Source organism: Theobroma cacao, chromosome 8 (assembly GCF_000208745.1).
Source record: "Theobroma cacao cultivar B97-61/B2 chromosome 8, Criollo_cocoa_genome_V2, whole genome shotgun sequence".
Lineage (NCBI taxonomy): Eukaryota > Viridiplantae > Streptophyta > Magnoliopsida > Malvales > Malvaceae > Theobroma > Theobroma cacao.
Window position 1 is genome coordinate 6677259 of NC_030857.1, and position 21448 is coordinate 6698706.

The 21448-nt window shown below is 31.9% G+C and overlaps 3 protein-coding genes across 5 annotated transcripts; 2 read left to right on the forward strand and 1 right to left on the reverse strand.

Moving 5' to 3' along the window:
- On the forward strand, positions 5958–13039 carry LOC18592364 (aldehyde dehydrogenase family 3 member H1). Of its 2 annotated transcripts, XM_007019054.2 has the most exons (10): positions 5960–6665; positions 8651–8719; positions 8820–8916; positions 9034–9240; positions 10484–10599; positions 10678–10782; positions 10861–11033; positions 11123–11213; positions 11691–11843; positions 12617–13039. In XM_007019054.2, the coding sequence occupies exons 1-10, from the start codon at positions 6441–6443 to the stop codon at positions 12848–12850; spliced, it is 1470 nt and encodes a 489-aa protein (XP_007019116.2). In that variant the 5' UTR covers positions 5960–6440; the 3' UTR covers positions 12851–13039. The 2 variants fall into 2 exon arrangements, with proteins under 2 accessions (XP_017981542.1, XP_007019116.2); XM_018126053.1 differs by having other exon boundaries at positions 5958–6665; positions 10678–11033.
- LOC18592365 (dnaJ homolog subfamily B member 1) lies at positions 13523–15443 on the reverse strand. Its single transcript, XM_018126054.1, has 3 exons — positions 14997–15443; positions 14303–14742; positions 13523–14107 (listed from the first exon to the last, which is right to left on the reverse strand). The coding sequence occupies exons 1-3, from the start codon at positions 15240–15242 to the stop codon at positions 13663–13665; spliced, it is 1131 nt and encodes a 376-aa protein (XP_017981543.1). The 5' UTR covers positions 15243–15443; the 3' UTR covers positions 13523–13662.
- Positions 17901–21134, forward strand: LOC18592366 (aspartic proteinase Asp1). 2 transcript variants are annotated; one of them, XM_007019057.2, is made up of 9 exons: positions 17902–18153; positions 18311–18456; positions 19139–19256; positions 19358–19587; positions 19756–19989; positions 20079–20217; positions 20303–20494; positions 20605–20677; positions 20787–21134. In XM_007019057.2, exons 1-9 carry the CDS (start codon positions 18151–18153, stop codon positions 20876–20878), a joined length of 1227 nt encoding a protein of 408 aa, XP_007019119.1. In that variant the 5' UTR covers positions 17902–18150; the 3' UTR covers positions 20879–21134. The 2 variants fall into 2 exon arrangements, with proteins under 2 accessions (XP_017981865.1, XP_007019119.1); XM_018126376.1 differs by having other exon boundaries at positions 17901–18456.

Here is a 21448-nt window from a genome sequence, read left to right on the forward strand (position 1 = left end):
TTGACTTATCACAATTGAATGATCCGTTGGTGGAGTCCTCTTAGAATACGGCACAACAGTCCAAATCAAGCTCAATCTTTTAGTTTAAGTGCATGTTTGTCTAACTTTTTTTCAGTTTATCTACCTCTTAAAAGAAAAAGTCAAGCTAAATATGATTTTTTGAAAAGCTCTTAAAAAAAAAGTGATTTTTTTTAAGAACAAAATAAAAAAAAAAATTTTAAAAAAAGCTTCAGGGAGGAGCTTTTTCTTTTCTTCTTTTAAAAACACATTAATTTTTAAGAAATACCCATCTCTCAATTAATCTCCCTCTCATCACTTTCTCTCTACAAATTACCATTCTTCAATGTAAATCACGATTTCCCTCTTCTTTACCTCTCTCTACAAAAACTAATAAAAAAACGAAACCCAACAATAGAATATCAAAATTTAAAATTTTTTTATTCTCACAAAGATTGAGNATGTCAAATACATCGTTTTCTCTTTTTTCATCTTTTTTGAAAATTGAAGCATAATGGTCCGATTGCTTGCTAGATCAACAAAAACCTAATACTATTGCTACTATACAAGTTTGAAAGTTATTCTTTTTTTTAATTGATTTCTTCGATTTTAACATCTGAAATTATATATCAACTTGAAGCATTACATTATAGCTTATTAGGTAATTGAAGATGGCATGAATACCCTTTATGGTAATTTTAATTGAAATTAGAGCTTATATAATTTATTTTGTTAAACAATTTATCAAACAGTTTTAACTTAATTCTAAAGCTATTATTTTTTATAAGAGTTTTATAATAGCTTTTAAGTTAAAAAAAATTAAGTCAAACAGACTCTAAATTAATTTTAGATTAAAATCAAGCAGGTCATAGGTATTATACTTTGTATTAATTATATATTATTTTCTTTGCCAAATATTGAAAAAAAATTTGTAAACATAAATATTGAAAAAGTTAGATGTAATGATGTGTAAATAGTTAATTTTTGATTTAGAAAATTTTGTAATCAAAGTAATTAAATATGTCATGATAATTAATTGAATCGATCAAAATGAAATTTTAACCTTTTATAGATGAAACGAACTAGATCGATTAATTCGGTTAATAATCAAATTAATCAAAATTTTATAATAACATTATATTATAATATAATAATATAATACATTTTTATTTATAAATATATATGTTATTGTTGTATAAAGATACATGATATGAAATGTTTATATTATTATTATATATAATAATTTATAAATGATTTATATACAAACCAGTTATTGAATTAATTCAAAAATTCTATCAAATTTAGCAATTTAATCATATTTATTTATAAATAATCAAATTAATTGAATTATTTTAATTTTTTATTAATTCAATTTTCTTAGAAAATAACTCACTCCTAATTTGGCAAATCTAAATTCAAATACATTGAATTCTTACAAATGGCATTGATTATAATTCCATAAAGACAATTCTTTTAACACGCAATACCTACAAAATGGCATTGATTATAATTCGACAAAGACAATTCTTTTAACACCCATGTCCATTTGTTGGGACTTTTGCCTTTTTTGGACCCACTCGTTCAATACATTTGTTTTTTTTTTTGTTGCTTTCGGATATTTCTATTTTTTTCCTTTTTATTTCTCCTAAGTTTTGGTGACCCTTTGGTTTATGTCTTAATGTAATGTAGCCTAGTTGAGGTTCTCGTCTCCTTTCCTTTCACTTTCGGTTCCCATTTTCCCATTTGGAGGGCTTTTGTTTTATGTCTCCATGACACGTAAGATTCCATAGTCTTATCCTCTACATATATAAAATCCAAAATAAAAAAACTTTAGCAGTTTTTTTCTTTCTTTTTTTGGCTAAACCAGTACTATAATTTTTTTTTTCAAATATCTACTTAAGGCCTTTTTTTACCATCTAAAGGTAAAATTATTAATTTAAGAGTTTATTTGGCTTAACTTTTTTAATTTAAAAGTTCTTATGAGGATCTTATAATGAATAATAATTTTTAAAATTAAACTAAAATTGTTTGATAAAATAAATTATATAAATTTTAATTTTAGTTAAAATTATCATAAAAAGTATTTATGTCATCTTCAATCACTTAATAAACTAAAACAGAATAAGATTGTTTTGAATTTATATACAATTTCAAGTGTTAAAATAAAAAAATCTATAAAGAAATGAAAGAATTCTCAAACTTGTATAATAATAATAATATTAGATTTTTTTTTTGTGAAAAAAAAAAGAAAATTTTTAAATAGTACATAAATACAGTTTTAAATTGTGAGTGTTCTTTTCTCGTAATGTTTGTAAAAATATAAAAATCTTAAATTTTGTTATTCTATTGCTGAGTTTTATGTTTTTTTAATAATCTTTATAGAGAGAGGTAAAAGAGAAGGAGATTATGATTTTATGTTGGAAAAGAGTAATTTACAAATAGAGAAAGAAGTAAGAGAGATTGATCGAGAAAGAGGGATATTTTTTAAAAAATTGATGTGATTTTTAAAAAATTGATGTGATTTTTAAAAAAAGAGAAGAGAGATTTTTTTTTAATTTATTTTTTAAAAAAACTTACTTTTTTAAAATTTTTGAAAATTTTTTTAAAAATCTTATTTGATTGACTTTTGCTTTTTAAAATATACATAATTTGAAAAAAAAAAAACCAAACTAAACGGATAAGTAAAAAAATGATTTTCACCCATTTTTTAAAATAAAAATTTATCTATTTTTCTTTTTTTTTTTTTATCAAATACAAAAACAAAAGCTTATTTTTCTTCCACTCTGTTTTCCTATTACCAAAACAGAATATAGCAAAGCTTTTCTCTTATTTTGATCACGCACGGCAGAGGGAAAAAGGCAACGGTGGTTGCAACTACCGCGGGTGTTGCTTCTCAGCAAAACTCATCAAACACACACCTGACGCGCTTGGTCGCAAAAGTTTAACCACCCGCACACCCGTCAACATCACGCAGTCGCCTGCTGCCAGTTGTTTGTAAACTTGATTAAAAGAAAATCTCTACATTAGCTAAAATATTCGTCACTGAATAACTTAATCTCTTGGATTTTCTCTTCCATGATCTGTATAGCTCAACCAATCTTCATCAGTTCCATCTCTCTCTTATTTATTGGCAGTGGCGTCTCCGCCATGTTGTGCTTTTTCAAATTTTCAATTAAATTTGTTACTCCTATAATATTTAATTATTTATACACTATCACTTATAATATTTATATATATACATTGTTTCTATATAATATTTATACATTATTACTTAATTAAATGTTGTCATTATCTTAATAAAAATATTTAAAAGTTAAGGATTTTAAAAAATAATACTCATATTTTAAAATATATTTATTTTGAATAATTTTATATTTATCATTATATAATAATATAAATCATATATTATATATACATCATTAAAAGTTGACTTCTTTTCTTTACGACTTAACCAATAAACAAAAAGAATGTAAAAAAATAAGTGATAGCAGCCGAACCGATAAACACATTACATAATTGGAACGTTAATCATTGCATATACGTATCTCTTAAGTCATTATTGCAATTTTAATGCCATGTCTCGAATAATCTATTAATGAAGGGAACAGAAAGGGACAAGGTGGTTAATCCATCTAATAGAAATAAATAATACCAAAATTGAACGTTCTAATGCATTCACTCGTGAAAACTTAAAGTAAGTCTATAAAATATTATTGTCATACTTATTATACTATTGTATATTAAATTTAAAAATGCAAAATCCGGGCACGCTATACAGTCAACTACACAATGATATCAATTTTTTGTTCCGGAAATGTGCCAATTCGTCAACCTACATTTATGTGCACGTTAGTTGGCATTAGTGAGTCGTCCATGTCTCAAATCCGATCTTTGATTAAATTTCAATTTCAGAAAGATATGGAGTCCGCGTCGAAGAGATAAAGAATTCTTTTCATCCATTAAGTGTATATTTGGCCTAATTTTTTTTTTAGTTTATCTATATCTTAAAAGCAAAAATTAGATCAAATATGATCTTATGAGAAGTTCTTAAAATTTTTTTTTTTAAGAATAATTTTTTTTTTAAAAAAAGCTTAGCCTGTTTGACTTGACTTTTTTTTAATTTAAAAGCTATTATGAAGTTTTTATGGAAAATAATAACTTTTAAAATTAAGCTAAAGTTGTTTGGTAAAATTTTTTTTATAAGTTATAATTTTTATTAAAATTATCATAAAAAGTATTTTTTTAGAGAGTAATATTGTACTTATTTTTAACAAATAAGGATATTTTTAGAACAAAAATAAAAATTTTCTTGTATTTTTAAAAGAAGAGAAGAAAAAGCTCATCCTTGAAACTTTTTTTTTAAAATTTTGTTCTTAAAAAAAAACACTACTTTTTTTTAAAAGCTTATCAAAATATTATGTTTGGCATAACTTTTACTTTTAAGAAGTAGATAAGTTGAAAGAAAGTTAAGCCAAACATGTACTTAAAAAAAAGCTCTAAGGAATAATTTTTTCTTATCTTTTTTTAAAAATACAAAAAAAAAAATTATTTTTGTTCAAAAAATATCTTCATTTGTTAAAAATAATTATAATATTACATTCTTAAAAAAAAATACCTTCTAAGGTAATTTTAACAAAAATTATAACTTATAAAAAAAAACTTATAAAAAAAATTTTACCAAACAACTTTAACTTAATTTTAAAAACTATTATTTTTTATAAGAACTTCTTAATAGCTTTTAAGTTAGAAAAAAGTCAGGCCAAACATGCTCTAATTATAAAAACAACTTTGATTTTATTTTAAAAAAAACCTTATAAGTAATGAAACTGTGTTATTATAAATATTATTAAAATCAAGAAAGGCTGATTATGATTATTGTATTACGTGTATATATATAATCTTTAATAAGTTTAATTTTATGACATGCTGTATAAAATTTGTTTCCCCAGAAGTGTGTTTTAAATTAGTGGTTGATCTAACATTTTACAAGTTAATCCCTCACATTCCGTTACAATTTTAAAAATAAAAAAGGTTTACGAATCCCTTTGTGCGTAAGCACTACTTTTTTTTTTTTTATTATTTTAGGAAAGGAAAATTCAAAAGCACAATAAACATCATCTAAAAGGTTAAATTATGTCTTGACAAAAAAAATATAATTGTGTAAAACATTTAAAATATATTTGGATTTGAAATGAGGTTCCCGAAACATGTACAGCTAAGTGATGTACTAATGAATATGGTTATTTGTACGACGGTATCATTGCTCAACGCTAGTACGGTAATTTTATTTACCACATTATAACATGATACAAATTTAAATGGATTTGAATTTAAGGTAATTGTGTTTCATTTATTAATCGTGATAAATTTATTTAAATCTCATTTAAGATATAATATTAATTTTATTATTGTGTATATATATGTCTGTTTTATGTGTTGAGTAGATAAATTGAGTATAACACTTGTATATTGATTTATGTACATACTAATAGTTTTATGATGATTAAAATTTATTAATGTTAAATTTTATTATATTTGATAAATATTATGATATATATAATTTTTTGTTGTAGATTTGAATAATAAAATTATATTTTAATTTAATTATTTTAATTGAATTAATCACCTAATGAGATTATAAATTGTATAAATTTTAATTATGTAAATAAATCATATTACATGTTTATTACATATTTATATATATATATATATATATTTAAGATCTTAACAAAATTAATTAATGGTACCGTGAATAAAATACTAAAACATCAATTGTCAGAATTACTTACATCGTTATTTTATTCTCACCCTAAAGATTTTAATGTTAAAAAAATAGTAACGCATTTAAAACTTAAATCAAGAAAATCATTCTCGTAAGAATTATAAAATATATATTTTATTATGGGAAACGACTTATTTATAAAAATTTTAAATATAAATCGATATGGCAAAAATAAAAGTCATCACGTCTGAAGAAGTTTCAAAGACCATTATCATAGATGCTGTAGCATTCTAATGGTCATTTGACCGGAAAACCTGAATCTTTGACAAAACGTTGCTCCAAGGATATCTTTCCAAGCCAGCAGGACCAGGGGCAAAAACACCCATTCCAAACGCGCTTATTATCTCGCGTGGGAAACACAATGGTGTAACACCCGAAAGCAGGTGACGAGAAACGCCAGAGATTCGGCGCGAGTCACGACTCTCCCACTATATATAGACAAGCAATTTCGCCACTTTTTAAATTCACACACGAGAGTGACGCCCGACGAAATCATTGACGACGACGGCGTGTTCTAGAAGAAAATTAAAACACAAAACTACAAAAAAGCCAATCAATTCAATCGTCGTTTTTCTTCTCTTGGTTCTATTATAGTCATAAGTTTTAAAGTTTGAATCTAATCGATTGGTTTTTTTTTTGAGAGTTTTTGGATTGGATAATAATGGCGAGAGAAGTGGAGAAGAAAGCGGTTTTCGATACGGACTCGGCCAAGGAGGTGGTGAAGGAGTTGAGAGCTAGCTTTGTTGCTGGAAAAACTAAAAGCTACGAATGGAGAGTTGCTCAGTTGAAAGCCTTGTTGAAGATGACTGAAGAGAACGAGCCGCAAATCGCCGCCGCCCTTCGCGACGATCTTTCCAAGCCGGAACTCGAATCCTACATCTACGAGGTCAAAGCTTTTACTCATATTCATTTCACTTTAATTTCGTATTTCAATGAATTTATTCGAAAATTTGCTTTCGGATTAGGTATTTTTTGTTTGATTAAATTTTAAAATGGACGAGAACTCACTGCAGTGATTTCACGAACTGAATTGACAGTATTAGCACAGAGTCAATAGGCGGCTGTCAGCTATTAATGATTTTTGATTCACAGTCGATTATAATAATAAAAAATTTCACCATATCCTTAATTATTGAATTTATTTAGTTTTATTTTTTAAAAAATATTGTTATTAATAGTCGAACGTTCAAAATCAGAATATGCATAAAAGATTTGACGGTTCATGTTTGGTTACTGAGATAAAACTTCAACTACTTCTTTGTCTCCAATCCTAATTTTATTTATTTTTTTCTATATCTTTTTTTTGCTTGAAAGAAATTGTTGTCTAAAGCTAATTGGTGCCATCTATTTCATTATTTTCCCCTTTTTTGGGGTTTATTTAATTTTTCCTCTATAAATGCATCTTATTTATATTAATATAAATTTTGTGTGAGACCGTTGTAAGCTTCATGCGAGAATTATGAAATTCATGAAGAAAGCAGTTAGGAAGTTTTTGGAAACTATAGTGTCCATTTCTTTTTTTAATTTTTCCGGTGTGCAAAGTTCTTGCAAGTGTTTGAAATGGTGACAGCCTTCATATCTTGGTGGACACAAGTAGCATTTATGACATGCTAGTAGTTTGCTTTATCATGATAATGGTCGGTCATTTTAGACTTTAGTTAAGAATTGCTTGCTATTTGAAACTGCTAGAACTCGAGTACTTGAACATTTATTGCTAATCCAACTAGCACATCTGTACCGGCAGGATGTAATTGTTGTAAGAATTCTTTCTATTTTGGCACATTCGTTTTTTTCAGCTTTACTAGTGACTGTTGATAGTTCCTTTTATCCGTGAAAATAAATTCTTCAGAACTATTAATTATTTGGAAAGTATGGATAAGTTTGGGCTTTGGGGGGAATAGTTCCTGAATTTACTCTTAATTAGTACAGATTAGGATTTGAAAGAGTTAGTGATGATTGAATTTGAAGAAGTTGGAAAAAGAGAGAGAGAGAAAGATATGTCTTGCTATCTATAGTTATTTTGAATAGTAATAATATAATTTGAATTTTTTTTTGAATAGTTATAATTTGATGATTGGAGTTTCTGCTATTACAGATGATCAGCTGTGATGATAATTGTAATTGTGTGATTGATTAATGTTGGAATCACTGAATAATACGGAGAAAGCGAGATAAATATTGATTATCTCAGGAATGCTTAAGAGTTTTTTCAACAATTTTTGTTTGGTAATGATTTATCGTGTGCCGCATGTTTGAAAGCAACGTTATTTAAGCCAAATGTTTAAACTATATATTTTCAGTCTCTGGGTGTAATTGTGGAGGCTGATGGTTAGTTTACTTTAAGCTAGTTGGATGTATCATTCAAGTCAACCTTCAATGCTTAAGTTGATTAGATTGTAATTGCTAATGAAGTTAAGGATGAATAGTAAGCAAATTCTCTTTGGAGGTTCCTAAATGATAGTTCTTGGTGATAGTGTCAATTTTTGCTGAAGATAAAGTGCTTTAAGGAACTTTCTGTCAGTTATTTTTACGCGTTTTAACTGATGATAAATAATGTATTGAGATGACTTTTGTTCAGGAGTGATTAATTTTTTGTCACACTTGACAGTTTTATATGGAGATATCTTTCTCTTTTTACATTGTGTGAATTCTTGATAGTTGATATTGTTTTAATTTATTTTCATTCTAGACCTGATAGTTAATATCTAAATGTCACACTATTTAGAAATGTGGAACTGTGAAGAAGGCAACAATATTTGAGTTATTTATATTCAGCCTCCACAAATTTATTGTGCACTATTCTTTTGTATGCAAGCCCCACTAAAATATGTTATTTTTTGTCCTCTTATATTAACATGGTTTACTCTGCAGATAGCAATGTTGAAGAGCTCATGTAGATTGGCACTCAAGGAAATGAAGCGTTGGATAATGCCAGAAAGGGTAAGTTTTTTTTATACCTCTCAATTGGGTTGAAGCTTTTGTTTAGATTTCTTCTTGACATTAACAGAGTTGAATATAATTAACTTGCCCTTTTTTGCAGGCAAAAACTTCGTTGACTACATTTCCTTCATCTGCTGAAATTGTATCTGAGCCATTGGGTGTTGTGCTAGTAATATCAGCATGGAATTATCCTTTTTGTATGTTAAACATCCTGATGGACATGTTCACAATTATAGATTTTGGCTTCTTCCTTTTTTATTTTTAATTTCTGAAATTTGTTGGAATGATGACTATAATTTTATCTCTTCTTTCAGTGTTGTCCCTTGATCCAGTTGTTGGAGCTATTGCAGCCGGTAATGCTGTAGTCTTAAAGCCATCAGAAATTGCTCCAGCCACAGCATCATTGCTTGCAAAGCTGGTAGCCAATTATTTGGATAGCTCTTGCATAAAGGTTGTTGAAGGGGCTGTTTCTGAAACATCAGCACTTCTGGAGCAGAAGTGGGACAAAATATTTTATACAGGTCCTTGCTCATTTATCATCCATTTACCTTCTCCTCTAGCTTGATCTTTTATGTCTTAATTAATGTACCCTTGGACAACTGGATTTTAGGTTCATATGTGTATATGTTCCAAGAAGTTTATGATTGAAGTGGGTGTTGGATGATGTAGCTTTCTATTACTTGTTATCAAACAGTTGGGTGAAGGATTGTAAGTCTTATATGTTTGCCGAGTTGTTTCGAGACTCTATCCATCGTGAGGAAGAGGCAGATGGTGCCTGTTGATGACTTAACAGGATCTCTATTATAGCATTTAGTTTAGATGTTCCTTGTGTAGCTTCTATCTGGTTTAGATTACTCTCTGAATGAATGCAGTGTTAGATGCAAAATCAGGTGTTCTTCATTTTTGGGGGGTGCATAACTCAGTATTTTTTTAATAGGCTGTCTTATTAATACTTTATGTAGATTCTCCTGGCAATCTTTTTTTCTCTCTAGGATTTATGTAGTATTTTTTTAAGAGTTGTCTTATGAATACTGTGTGTAGAGTCTCCTGGAAATCATTTTTACTCTCTTGGATTTATGTTGATAAATTGTGGTTATAGTTCTACACTGGGCACCAAGCCAACCTGCTACAACTCTCAATCTTTATCTGGTTTAAGACCACAAACTATAAAGTACGGAACATTAGGGCTGAGCTCTTTTCATTGAAATCTCACTTTAATATGAACCTTTTCCCATCCTTGCTGAGTTAATTAGATACAATTACAAAAAAAATCTTTAAGGGGGCTTTTAAGTGAAAGTTGCATGGTCCCTTGGTTGGCAGAAGCTGATTTTTTCCACCGAGGGTGGTTATGGATAATTGCAACACTTAAACTGGTCAAGACTTTATTGGAACATGAAAGTACAGGCGGCCTAATGGTGCTCAAAAGTTTCTCACACTTTGGGATCTGGAAAGAACTGAAGAGGGTTTTGAGGGATTTCTTTCTGGGGTTTACTTTGGCATATTAGATTTATTTGTTGCTTTGCAAGGTACTGGTATGGTGATATGCTGTTTTTTGATTCTCTTTTCAAACATGCAATGTCACCATGTCTTGATTGATTTTCCATAAAGAGGAAAAAATGTGGCAAATTGGTGCCTTCCCAGGAGTTCTAATTTTGGTGTATGTTTACTGATTGATGCTTTAGACATTGTCATGCTATAGTATTTTTATTGTCATCACAACTCTGATATAAGGTATTATGAATCAAAACATCTTTGAATTTTTAGGCAATGGAAGAGTTGCACGCATTGTGATGGCAGCTGCTGCAAAGCACCTAACACCTGTTGTTTTGGAGCTTGGAGGAAAATCTCCAGTCATTGTTGATTCAGGCATCAATTTACAGGTAAGTATAGTGCTTATTTTGCTGCATGTCTGCTTTCTTTGTGACTTACATGCTGACATACTTATTTGTGTATTTCAGGTTGCAACGAGGCGGATTATTGCGGGCAAGTGGGGGTGTAATAATGGACAAGCATGTATTTCTCCTGACTACATTATTACAACAAAAGATTATGCTCCAAAGTTGGTAAGGTTGCATGCATATGTTAACATTTGTAATCTATTTCCTTTCAATCATTTTTCTCAAGTGCTTTCCATCCTGCAGCTAGATTCTTTCAAACGTGAATTGGAGCAGTTTTATGGAAAGAATCCGCTGGAGTCAAAAGACTTATCTCGCATAGTGAATTCGAACCACTTTGCTCGCTTGTCAAAGCTCTTGGATGAGGACAAGGTGTCTGGTAAAATCGTCCATGGAGGTGAAAGAGACAAAAACAACTTGTGAGTTCTAACCTGGGTTTACTTCTCCTCTTTTTAAATGCCATGAGCACTTTTCACTGTTAATACACTTTTCTTTCTTCCAATGACAGGAAGATTGCTCCCACTATCTTGCTTGATGTCCCACTAGATTCTCTGATCATGAATGAAGAGATATTTGGTCCATTGCTTCCAATTATCATGGTAGGAACTAAAAGTGTCCATTGCATTTGAATTTATTTGCTATTTATTTTTAATTTTCTTTTAAGTTTCTGTGTGTAGCGTTGTCCTTGAAAAATCTAAAGAGTCCAAATCTTTTTTATTGCTTGAGTAAAATTAATGCATATCCTTTTCTTCAAAAGGAACACGAATGATAAGACCTGCTTCACCTGTATTAGCGATGCAATTTATGAAGAAATAGCTAAGCAACATTTTTCTGGAAAGCTTTCATGGGAAAAGTTAGAGTTCCTTTTACATGTAGACACTGATATCTACTTGAGGATATAGCAGCTTGCTTTATGAATTTTCAGCATGAAAAATGGCCAGGCAGAAACAAAGACAAAGCATTTATACGATCTGGGAAATTGAAATGAGAAATTAGCTCAGTAGTCTTCTACTTCCGTTATGGAGATTGAATATGGGACATTTTACCATGATTTTCTTGTGGTTGGTTCATAACAGGTTGACAAAGTGGAAGACAGCTTTGATGTGATAAATTCTTCAGGAACAAAGCCATTAGCAGCATATCTGTTTACCAATAAGGAGAAGCTGAAAGAGAAGTTTGTTGCGACAGTCTCTGCAGGGGGTTTGGTTGTCAATGACACGACTGTACATGTAATTATACTTTTAACTCATATAATCAATGTGGACACATGCATGCATTATTACTATTTATATCCACACATATCTACCTTCAAAAGTGGTGGTAAGCTCCATGTCTAGGTTGCAAATGATCCCTCAATTTGGCTAATGAGAGCATATTTAGTGTCTTCTGATGGTTAAATTGGTATGTCAAACATAAGATGCATAAATGTTAAGTTAGGTGTGATTAATAACTTGTTTTTATGGTAGTTCTTATCATATGAGTCTCTGGAATAATGTCACTGGGAACTGAGAAGCCATTGGTGACATTAGATTTGAACTACCTTTTTTGGATATTATTTAGTCAAAAAGAATTTCTAGAATGAATTTAGTAGGGGAAAACATAATCTTCTAAGGATATAGTAGACAATTTTTAGTTTAATGATGCAAAGGGCCATATTTTTGTGTACAGATCTTATAGTCTTGTGTTGAAGGCCATCATTTTCAATAGGATAGAAGCATTCACTATATTTTTTGTTGAGCTTTCTTTCATGTTTGCTTCCCTACATAGATTTTGATGTGGGAGTCAAGAATTGACCGTGTTGCTTTTTTCCTTATAAGTCAAATAGTGAATATTTATATAGCAAACACTACTAGTTACTTCTCTTTGTTTTCTAAATACTGTTGAAATCAATTAAAACATAGGGTATGTTCCTTTTTGTCGAAGCATGCAGTGTTATAACTTCATTTTGACATTCTTATTAAATAGTAGAATGCGTATATATGATACACACCTGATATTTCAGCTTGCTGAACACACTTTACCATTTGGAGGAGTCGGGGACAGCGGAATGGGTGCATACCATGGGAAATTCTCCTTTGATGCTTTTAGCCATAAGAAGGCTGTTCTTTATAGAGGTTTTGCTTGTGATGCATTTGTGAGATACCCACCATACACAAGGCGAAAGCTAAGATTGTTGCAGGCTCTTCTTGGTGGTAGTTTATTAAGCATAATCCGAGCATTGCTGGGATGGTCTTAGGCTTAAAAGACAACGGGTGTGGCTGTCTATGTTGTACGTTTTCATTTCTTTCAAGCATGTAATAATATAATTTAAGGCACTCATTTCAGTATATTTTAAAGCATTAATTCACTTTGACTAAGGTTGATTGTATACAAGACTAAAAGTAAATTATATAAATGATTTTCAGCTTTGTCATCTTTAATTCAATGTGATGTTCGGAATGTATTTACGATTAGTGATTGTTTGAAGATGTCAGACTAACAGGAACCTGGCTATAGTTGAACCTAGCTTTACCAAGAATTATTTTATACTGAGTCTCTTTTTCTCAGTGCAGAACCAATATGCTCTGTTCCAGTTTGAAAACCTAGCATTAGATGTCCGGTATCATAAGAGGCATAATGTAGGACATTCTTTCAAGTGCCACTGCTTTCGAGTGATAAAGATTGAAGTTTATCTTCACTTACTAGTATTTCTCATTGTATTCAGAAGATGCTAACATCAATAAGTCTTTTGGTGGCTCAGGGATGGTCGAGAATTCTATTTTCATTTCGATTTAGAGCAGCATTCTTAGTATTTTCTCTCTTTTAGCTTTTCACTGCAGATCTTTAGGTCAACATTTGCTTATAACGATGAATGAAAGGGGACAAAAAGGGAAAGAAAAGCCGGCTGACTGGTTTTCTGCAGGTAAGATGCAAGAACAGAGATGTAATCCTTGAATTATATGCAGAGTTTCTAACTAATACATTTTACAATGTTGAAATTCAGTTGCAACGCAAAATATCCACAAGAGAAACAAACTCTGGACTCCCAAAGAAACTAAAACATATTCATCAACAGGAATCCCCTAAAATACTAACCACAGTGGCTCGTTGTTCATCTGTAAGCTCCGTTGGGAAGTTAATCAGGAATACAACTTTCAAGTTTCCTCTGCTTCCCTGTTCTTTTGTGCTTGGCATACCCTGGCCTGTGATTATCCTTTGGTAGCCAGGGTGAATGATCTCATCTACTCTCAAATTCATCTTCTCCCCGCCCAGTAAAGGGATGGGAATGGTGCAACCGGTCAGAGCTTTTGCCAGAGGAATTTCGATTGCCAGCTCTAAATCATCACCTTCTCTTGTAAACAAATTATGTCTTTTCTCAGCAATCACAAACGTTATATCAGCTGCATAAGCTCCTGGTCTCTCGTTGCCCATTCCTTCAAATGTAATCTTGGTTCCTTTCTTCCATCCTGGCTTCACTTTCACTGATAGAATCTCATCCTCCTGAACTATTTGTCTGCAATATAAGGATGAAACAACATCGTTAAACATTGCAAACATCTTGTTTCTTCTTCAACATCAAATGTTGCCTACATCGGCTACGTTTTGAAAACTAATGTCAGATGTTGTTTGTGCCCTTTCAGGCTTTAGCAGGCATTGCAATCTCGAAAATCACAGACAATGTCAAGAGAAAATGTTGATAACTACGAACCCGGATTCTGTAAGGACATCTCTTGTGATCTTAATCTTCTTCACGCATCCATAGCACAACTCTTCAAGCGTGCACTCGAGCTGCCTCTCGATAGGCGGAGGTTTCATCATCCCAGTTGAGTTTGAAAACATGATGGGATTGCCGTTCCAGCGGCTTGAGCTTGTTGACGGGGCCTCAGGAAATATTCCTTTTGTATCTGTGCTTCTCAGGCTTCCATTCCAATACGCAAAGGAAGGTCTGGGGCTAGGACCGGGGCTCCTTTTGCTTGCACTTCTTGAGATAGGAGGAGGGATGGAAGAAAAGAAAGTGTCCATGCTTCGATGCTTGAAACAAGCTTTATTAGAATTCGTAGGACTATCCCCTCGCAATCCATCTCCATTGTATCTATAGCTGCCAACTTCATACATGTTTCCTTTATCTCGATTCTCGTTTCCAGGGCCCTAGAAATGAAAATTCCCTCATATTTACACGGTAAATAAGGATTCGAAATCAAGTCCTTAAAATGATATTCATCAGTTCCGGTTTAAGTCTAAGGTTCCAATTTCCATCTCTCCTCTAAACTTTCTTACATGTTAAGAACAAAAACAAAAAAAACAAAAAAAAAGAACCGAATATTGAAAGCATTTCCTAAAGACAATTCGGGAATATTTCAGGTTATTGTTGCATGCATGGACCTGTACACGTAGATTAATACCTGGTAAGGTTCCTCGATGGTTTGAGGACGTTTGGAATGAGGTTCTTTTGAGAATGATTTCTTATGATGACGCCATGATCGTAATGCGAATAATGATCTGTAAAGTTTGGTAAGGTCCCGAAGGCTGAAACCTTTCTTCTTTTGACTAGAAATGGAGGCACATTCTCGGAGATGATCTACCATGAGAAGGAAAGGGCAGAATCGCAAGGAGAAGAAGAAGAAGAAGAAGAAGAAGAGGGAGGACATAGAATTACCATATCCACCAGAAATTGCAGGCTTAATTAACCAAATATTTAATTGGGGCGTTGTCTTAAGGCCTTTTATTAGCAGAAGCCGTTACCAAGAGATATTGGCGGCCTAGCCTATTTTACTTCTTCCTTGTTTTTCCTTATTAAGGGGCAGGTATTGCATTCCATAATATGAATAAAACAATGTGACAGGATGAATTATAAAAGTTTTACCTCATGATATGGCTTGTAGCACACAGAAATTTCAATATTTAACATAATCCAACTTTTGTGATGGTCAAAGCAAACTAATTAAATTGATTTTGGAAGTACCCGAACAACATTTGAGGTAATGATATTTTTAAAAAAATAAAAAAAATAATGAAAAGTGGACAGAAAAATTAAGTGCCATTGGGCCCTAATTGTTTAAATATTGAAAAATTCTGAATATAACGGAAGTATATATATATATATATATATATATATATATATATATACATCTACTTATATTGATGTAAAATTAATTTAATTTTGCAGTTTTTTATATTTTTTATATGATTTATATTGGTTAATACAACGGTTGAATCTTAATGTTTATTCATGTAAATTATGAATGTCAATTTTCAAATTAATTAAAAATATTTAACTCTTTGTTTGATACAATAAAATTTCAACCATTAAATATACATGAAAAATGCAATATTCTCAATCAATTAATTTAATAATAATATTGAATTAACTTGAAACTTTACATGCATGATAGGTACATTACGAATATATATATATATATCTTTTTATTATATATTTATTTAACTTTACGCATGTTACGGATACAAGTAAATTATTAAACCCAATAATCGATTTAATTTAGATTCATCCTCTCTGTGTTTATTTTGTTCATATTGTAGACAAGCAGGGAATTCATGAATGAGGTAGCAGATCAGAATATTAAACTATTATATTCCTTGACCTTGAAATTAAGATGCATGGGGAAGATAGCATAGCATAGTTGAAAAAGACCCTTGATGAAATTAGCAAATAGTTTAACACTATTGGCTTGATGACTTTAATTAATTATGGCGCTGCATGTGACTTTGAATCACAAAATTCACGACTCTAAAAGAAAAGAAAAAACAAGAGCAAATGATGACATGGGCTCACTAAGTTAGCTGCATGCATCATAAGGTGATTATGTTTCAACTTCTACAGCCAAATTATTCAATTTTCATTTTGGGTGAAGATTAGGCTTATTTTAGCATGTAACCCCCTAATAATCAGACCTATAACCAAGACCTGGTATAAGTACTTTATATATATATATATATAAGAATCTTGATCATAAATCATTTAATTTAATAATAAATGTCTGTATTTTTTATTCAAAATGTCAAATTTGAATTATTTTCCATCACATGAAACAAGTTTGTATAAGGATGGCAAGATTCCCTTATTGATTATGATAAGTTTAATTTGCTGCTTTTCTTAAACATGACAAAATGGACAAGTAATTCGATTCGGTGAGTTACTTTATAGGTGGATTAAGACTTAATCCTAGCTCCTAATCAAGAAAACATAGCTTTGTAAATCCTAGGTATTATCTCCAAAGAGCTTTAATGTTACTACTATTAAATAGAGAAAGTTTCCAAATTTCTCATAAGGCCCATGGTAGTTTGACAATTGAAATAAACAAGTATTCCTTTCACGCAAAATTGAGCAAAGGATCCAATCACCAACCACTCTCTCTTTTCCCATTAGTTTTCTTAATTCAATGCCATCATTCTCTATTTCACTCTTTCGTATGAACACTTCAATTCCATTATTTTCTCCATTCTATCATTTCGATTTATTTTTATAATAATAACGTGGGATTAGGGTTTTCCATAAAATATTAGTAGCAAAACTCCTGAAAATAGTTGGAAAAATGTGTGCGTGGATGCATTATTGATTGCCATTTTTGTCAAGGATTGCCCTTGCAGATGGAGTTAATTTCTTTGAAAGTGCACTTGTTATACAATCTTGACCATTCTACTTTGCTTTTTTTGGGAGGGTTTTTCTTTTTCATAAATTATTATTTTTTTAATAAAACAAACGCGTTTTTATCATAAAAAAGATATATAAAAATCTCCGATTTTTCAAAAATAAAAAACTAAAAAAAGATTTATTGCCTCTTAATTATGGATAGAAATAATTTGAATAAAAAATATAGAAATCCACTTCCAAATTCGAATTATTTCAGAAATTATTTCATCTCTTGAACAAAAAAAAATCCTTAAACATTTGATTGTTGGAACCAGTAAACCTTATGCTAAAAGTGTGATAGAATTCATTGATTCTGCCATTTAACTACACTTATAATTGAACCCAAAGCAACTCTCAAAAAATCATAACACAGTCAGTCAGTCTACCAAGTCTACTCTCAAAGTCCCAAACCCAGGCTCCTTACTCCCCAAGTTAAAGACCAAAGGCCAACGTGCAAAACAGCTGATCCAGATGACCCTACCGTCCACATATGTCAATTTCATCTCCATTTTGTCACCATCGAAACCAAACATATTGTACAATACCGATTTTGCCCCTATCCAAACGCCATCTCCATAAACTTTTCCAATTGCAAATTTGACCATTTAATGATTTTTCAGCGTCCAGGACCGCGTACGCAGTGGGAACTGGAACTGAAGCTACCAACTCCGGAGGAAGATTCCAAACCCTAAGCAAAACCCCTTGACCGGACACGGATTATTTAAAACTCTAAACTGGAATGAACTTTCAAAACTTATTTAAAGAAAAAGGAAAAAGAAAATAAAATTGAAAAGCGCGCGCCTATACAAGAAGGAGCCTAGTCTTCAGCCCAGAAGTCACCTTCACAACTTCCCAACGAAGTTCTCAGGGGCTTTGTGTTTTTTTATTTCTTTTTCATCAGAAAAGAAATGGTCTTTTAAGTACCCTTTTGGCCTCTGATTCAAAAAATTCTTTCTTTTGATTTTTGCAATAGATTTCTTTGTGGGTTTTTGATCCTTAGTAGAGATGGCTGACCAGGAAATGAAAGGAAAAAGAGCGTCATTGATGATCATGGTTTTCGTCTTTCAGGTTCTCTCTGCACATTTACATGGCTGTTTTGCAGCAACCGGTCAAGGTCAGCGACTATGGAAGAGGAGTACAGTCCATCCAACGGTTGTTAATGGTTTTGGCTCCTCTGTTTTCCTTCCTGTTTCTGGCAATGTCTATCCTCTTGGGTACTGCCTTTTTTGTTTTTTTAAACGTTGGTTTTGTTTATTTTGAGTTTTTTTTTTCTTTCTAAGTTTGTTTGGTACGTGGTTTGGTTTCTCTATATGCTGCTTTGTTCTGAATTTGATCACTGATAAATATGCTGGTTAATTTTGTTTATGCCAATTGAATTGATTCTTTGTTTTCTTTTTCTGGTTATGCTATTTTCTTGAACTTGTTGCAGAATATTTGAAGTATTTCTCGTTTACATTCTCTAAATTTGATTTCATGTTCCGTCCTTGGTAAATTTCAGGGTTCATTGGATCTGTCTGTAGTTTCACTGAGATGCCTTATATCCTATTTGTTTTCCTTCTCTCGTATGTTTTTAATCTTTCAGATATTTTCATTATCCCTTTGCCCTTCCAAGTTGGATTCCTTGGCCAAATTCTAGCTACCAATTCCCCATGATAAGTTGATAAAATTTCTTAAAGATGTTTTCCTTTTTTCCCCAGATTTTTATCTCTTATCTCCTCTTATCAGTGTAATTATTTTCTTGGGTTTGTAGTTATTTTCCAATTTGATTGCAATAAAATTTGATTTCTCCATGATGATATGACTTTGAGTTCACTCTTGGTTTGCCCTCTCTTTATATCTACATATTAAAGCATAACCACTGAAGTTCATGGAATTCCCATTTCTGTCAATTGTCAGGTACTATTCTGTGGAACTTAAGATAGGCAACCCACCTAAGCCTTTTCAGCTTGACATTGATACTGGCAGCGACCTCACTTGGGTCCAATGTGATGCTCCTTGTACTGGTTGCACTCAGGTAAATTTCTTACTCCAATATGATCATAGCATTATAATGATTTGCAAGAAAAAAACAAAGACTGCTAGGTTCTTATGATGCCTTTATCTTCCTTTTTGCAGCCTCGTGACCGTCTTTACAAGCCCGTTAGGAACAACTTTCTGCCTTGCAAGGATCCCATATGTGCTGCACTTAACTCTCCAAAGTCAAATCCATGCAAGAATCCAAATGAAAAATGTGGCTTTCAAGTTGAATATGCTGACCGTGGTTCAGTTCTTGGTGTCATGGTCTCAGACAACTTTCCCCTGGGCCTTGTCAATGGCTCCCTTTCTAATCCCCTCTTGGCCTTTGGGTGGGAATTTCCATCTCTTCTTCTCAATTTACAACCTTTGAATTTCAGAAGTGATTTCAACCATGCTTTCGAAGTAAAATGTTGAAATTCGTACAGTTTGTGTATTGTGTTTATAGATACATTCACTTCCATGATACCTAACGGTACTATGTTTTTCCTCATCTGCAGATGTGGATATCGTCTACAAAATCGTGGTCCACACCCTCCTCCTACCACTGCTGGAGTCCTTGGACTTGGCAAAAGTAAAGCAAGCATCTCATCACAACTGAGTGGCATGGGTATAACAAAAAATGTGGTAGGTCATTGTTTCAGTGGACGAGGGGGAGGGTTTTTGTTCCTTGGAGCTGATTTTGTCCCTAAATCAGGAATGACTTGGACGCCAATGTTGCAAAATTCCTTTGAGTAAGCACAATCAGATATATTTTCTTTACTTCTTTACTAGTTCCATGTTACCTCTAACGTGTGTTTCTTTCTTGTTGGTTTCGTTTCAGTAAACATTATTCTTCTGGTCCAGCAGAACTTCTTTTTGGTGGGAAGCCTACCGGTGTAAAGGGCCTTAATGTTATTTTTGACTCTGGAGCCACCTACACTTACTTGAGTTCTAAAGTTTACCAAACTGTACTCAATCTGGTGAGACAGAAAAAGCAAACACAATGCACAAAACCTTATGAATGCAAACACATTACCAGAACTGATTGCACACATCATTTTTCAGATAAGGAAAGATCTAACTGGAAAGCAACTACGAGATGTGAAAGATAACGCTCTGCCAATTTGCTGGAAAGGCGCAAAACCTTTTAAATCTGTGCGAGATGTTAGGAACTATTTTAACACTTTGGTGCTGAGTTTTGCCGGTGCAAATAACAATAAGCTAGTATTACCACCTGAAGCTTATCTCATTGTCACTGTAAGTACCTCTGGAAACCATTAATTATTTTTTTTCAAAGAATTAAAACTAAATGTACAGTTCTATGGAGTTAAAAAGAGAATGCAATATAACAAGCTCATTTTTCTCAGGAACGAGGAAATGTTTGCCTAGGAATTTTGAGTGGCACTGAAGCTGGACTAGGAATTACCAATGTGATTGGAGGTAAGAGTGTTTTTATTGCATATAGCTTGACCAGTCATTTTGCTTCTAAGTTTCTAATTTGTTTGCCTTCCCTTGCAATCCAACTTTTCCTTGTTGGTATGCTGTACAGACATTTCATTGCAAGATAAACTGGTGATATATGATAATGAGAACCAGAGGATTGGATGGGCTTCTGCTGATTGTACTCGCAAGCCTCGATGATTATGAACCTATTCTCTTGTATTATGTAAGAAAAACTAAATAAAATGACTGAATAAAGTGTAAGGCAAAAAAAATAGCTTCATTCTTCAAAAGAGGGTACATACTTTTTGTTTAGTTGTAGAAGAAGGCTCATTACCATGATGCTTCTCTTTGATAATACACAAGGGTTGAAAAATGTAAGCGGGTAACTTATTGGAAATATGATGTAGGCAATACAAATGGCGTTTACGAAAGACATTCACAATGCCCTTTGATATATCTTATGCTGCATGTTAGCTTTAGAAAGTTTCATATCCAAGAAAGATGCATCTTTGACTGTGCAAACAAGTTCATGTCCAGGTACAATGATCTCTCAGTCATAAACACCCTTACAATGATTGGATAGACTTTCTGCACTCCTTTCAAACTTTCCCAACTCCTTCACTTTGGGTCACCTCAAAGGCAAGCAAAATATGTAGCTACAGCTTTGCTGGAGAGTGTATCAGAAATAAACACAGGCGTTTGGACCTGATGGCTTTGGTCTTCTCTCTTTCTTTCTCTTCTTTTAAGCTGGAAAAAGATGTCAATCAA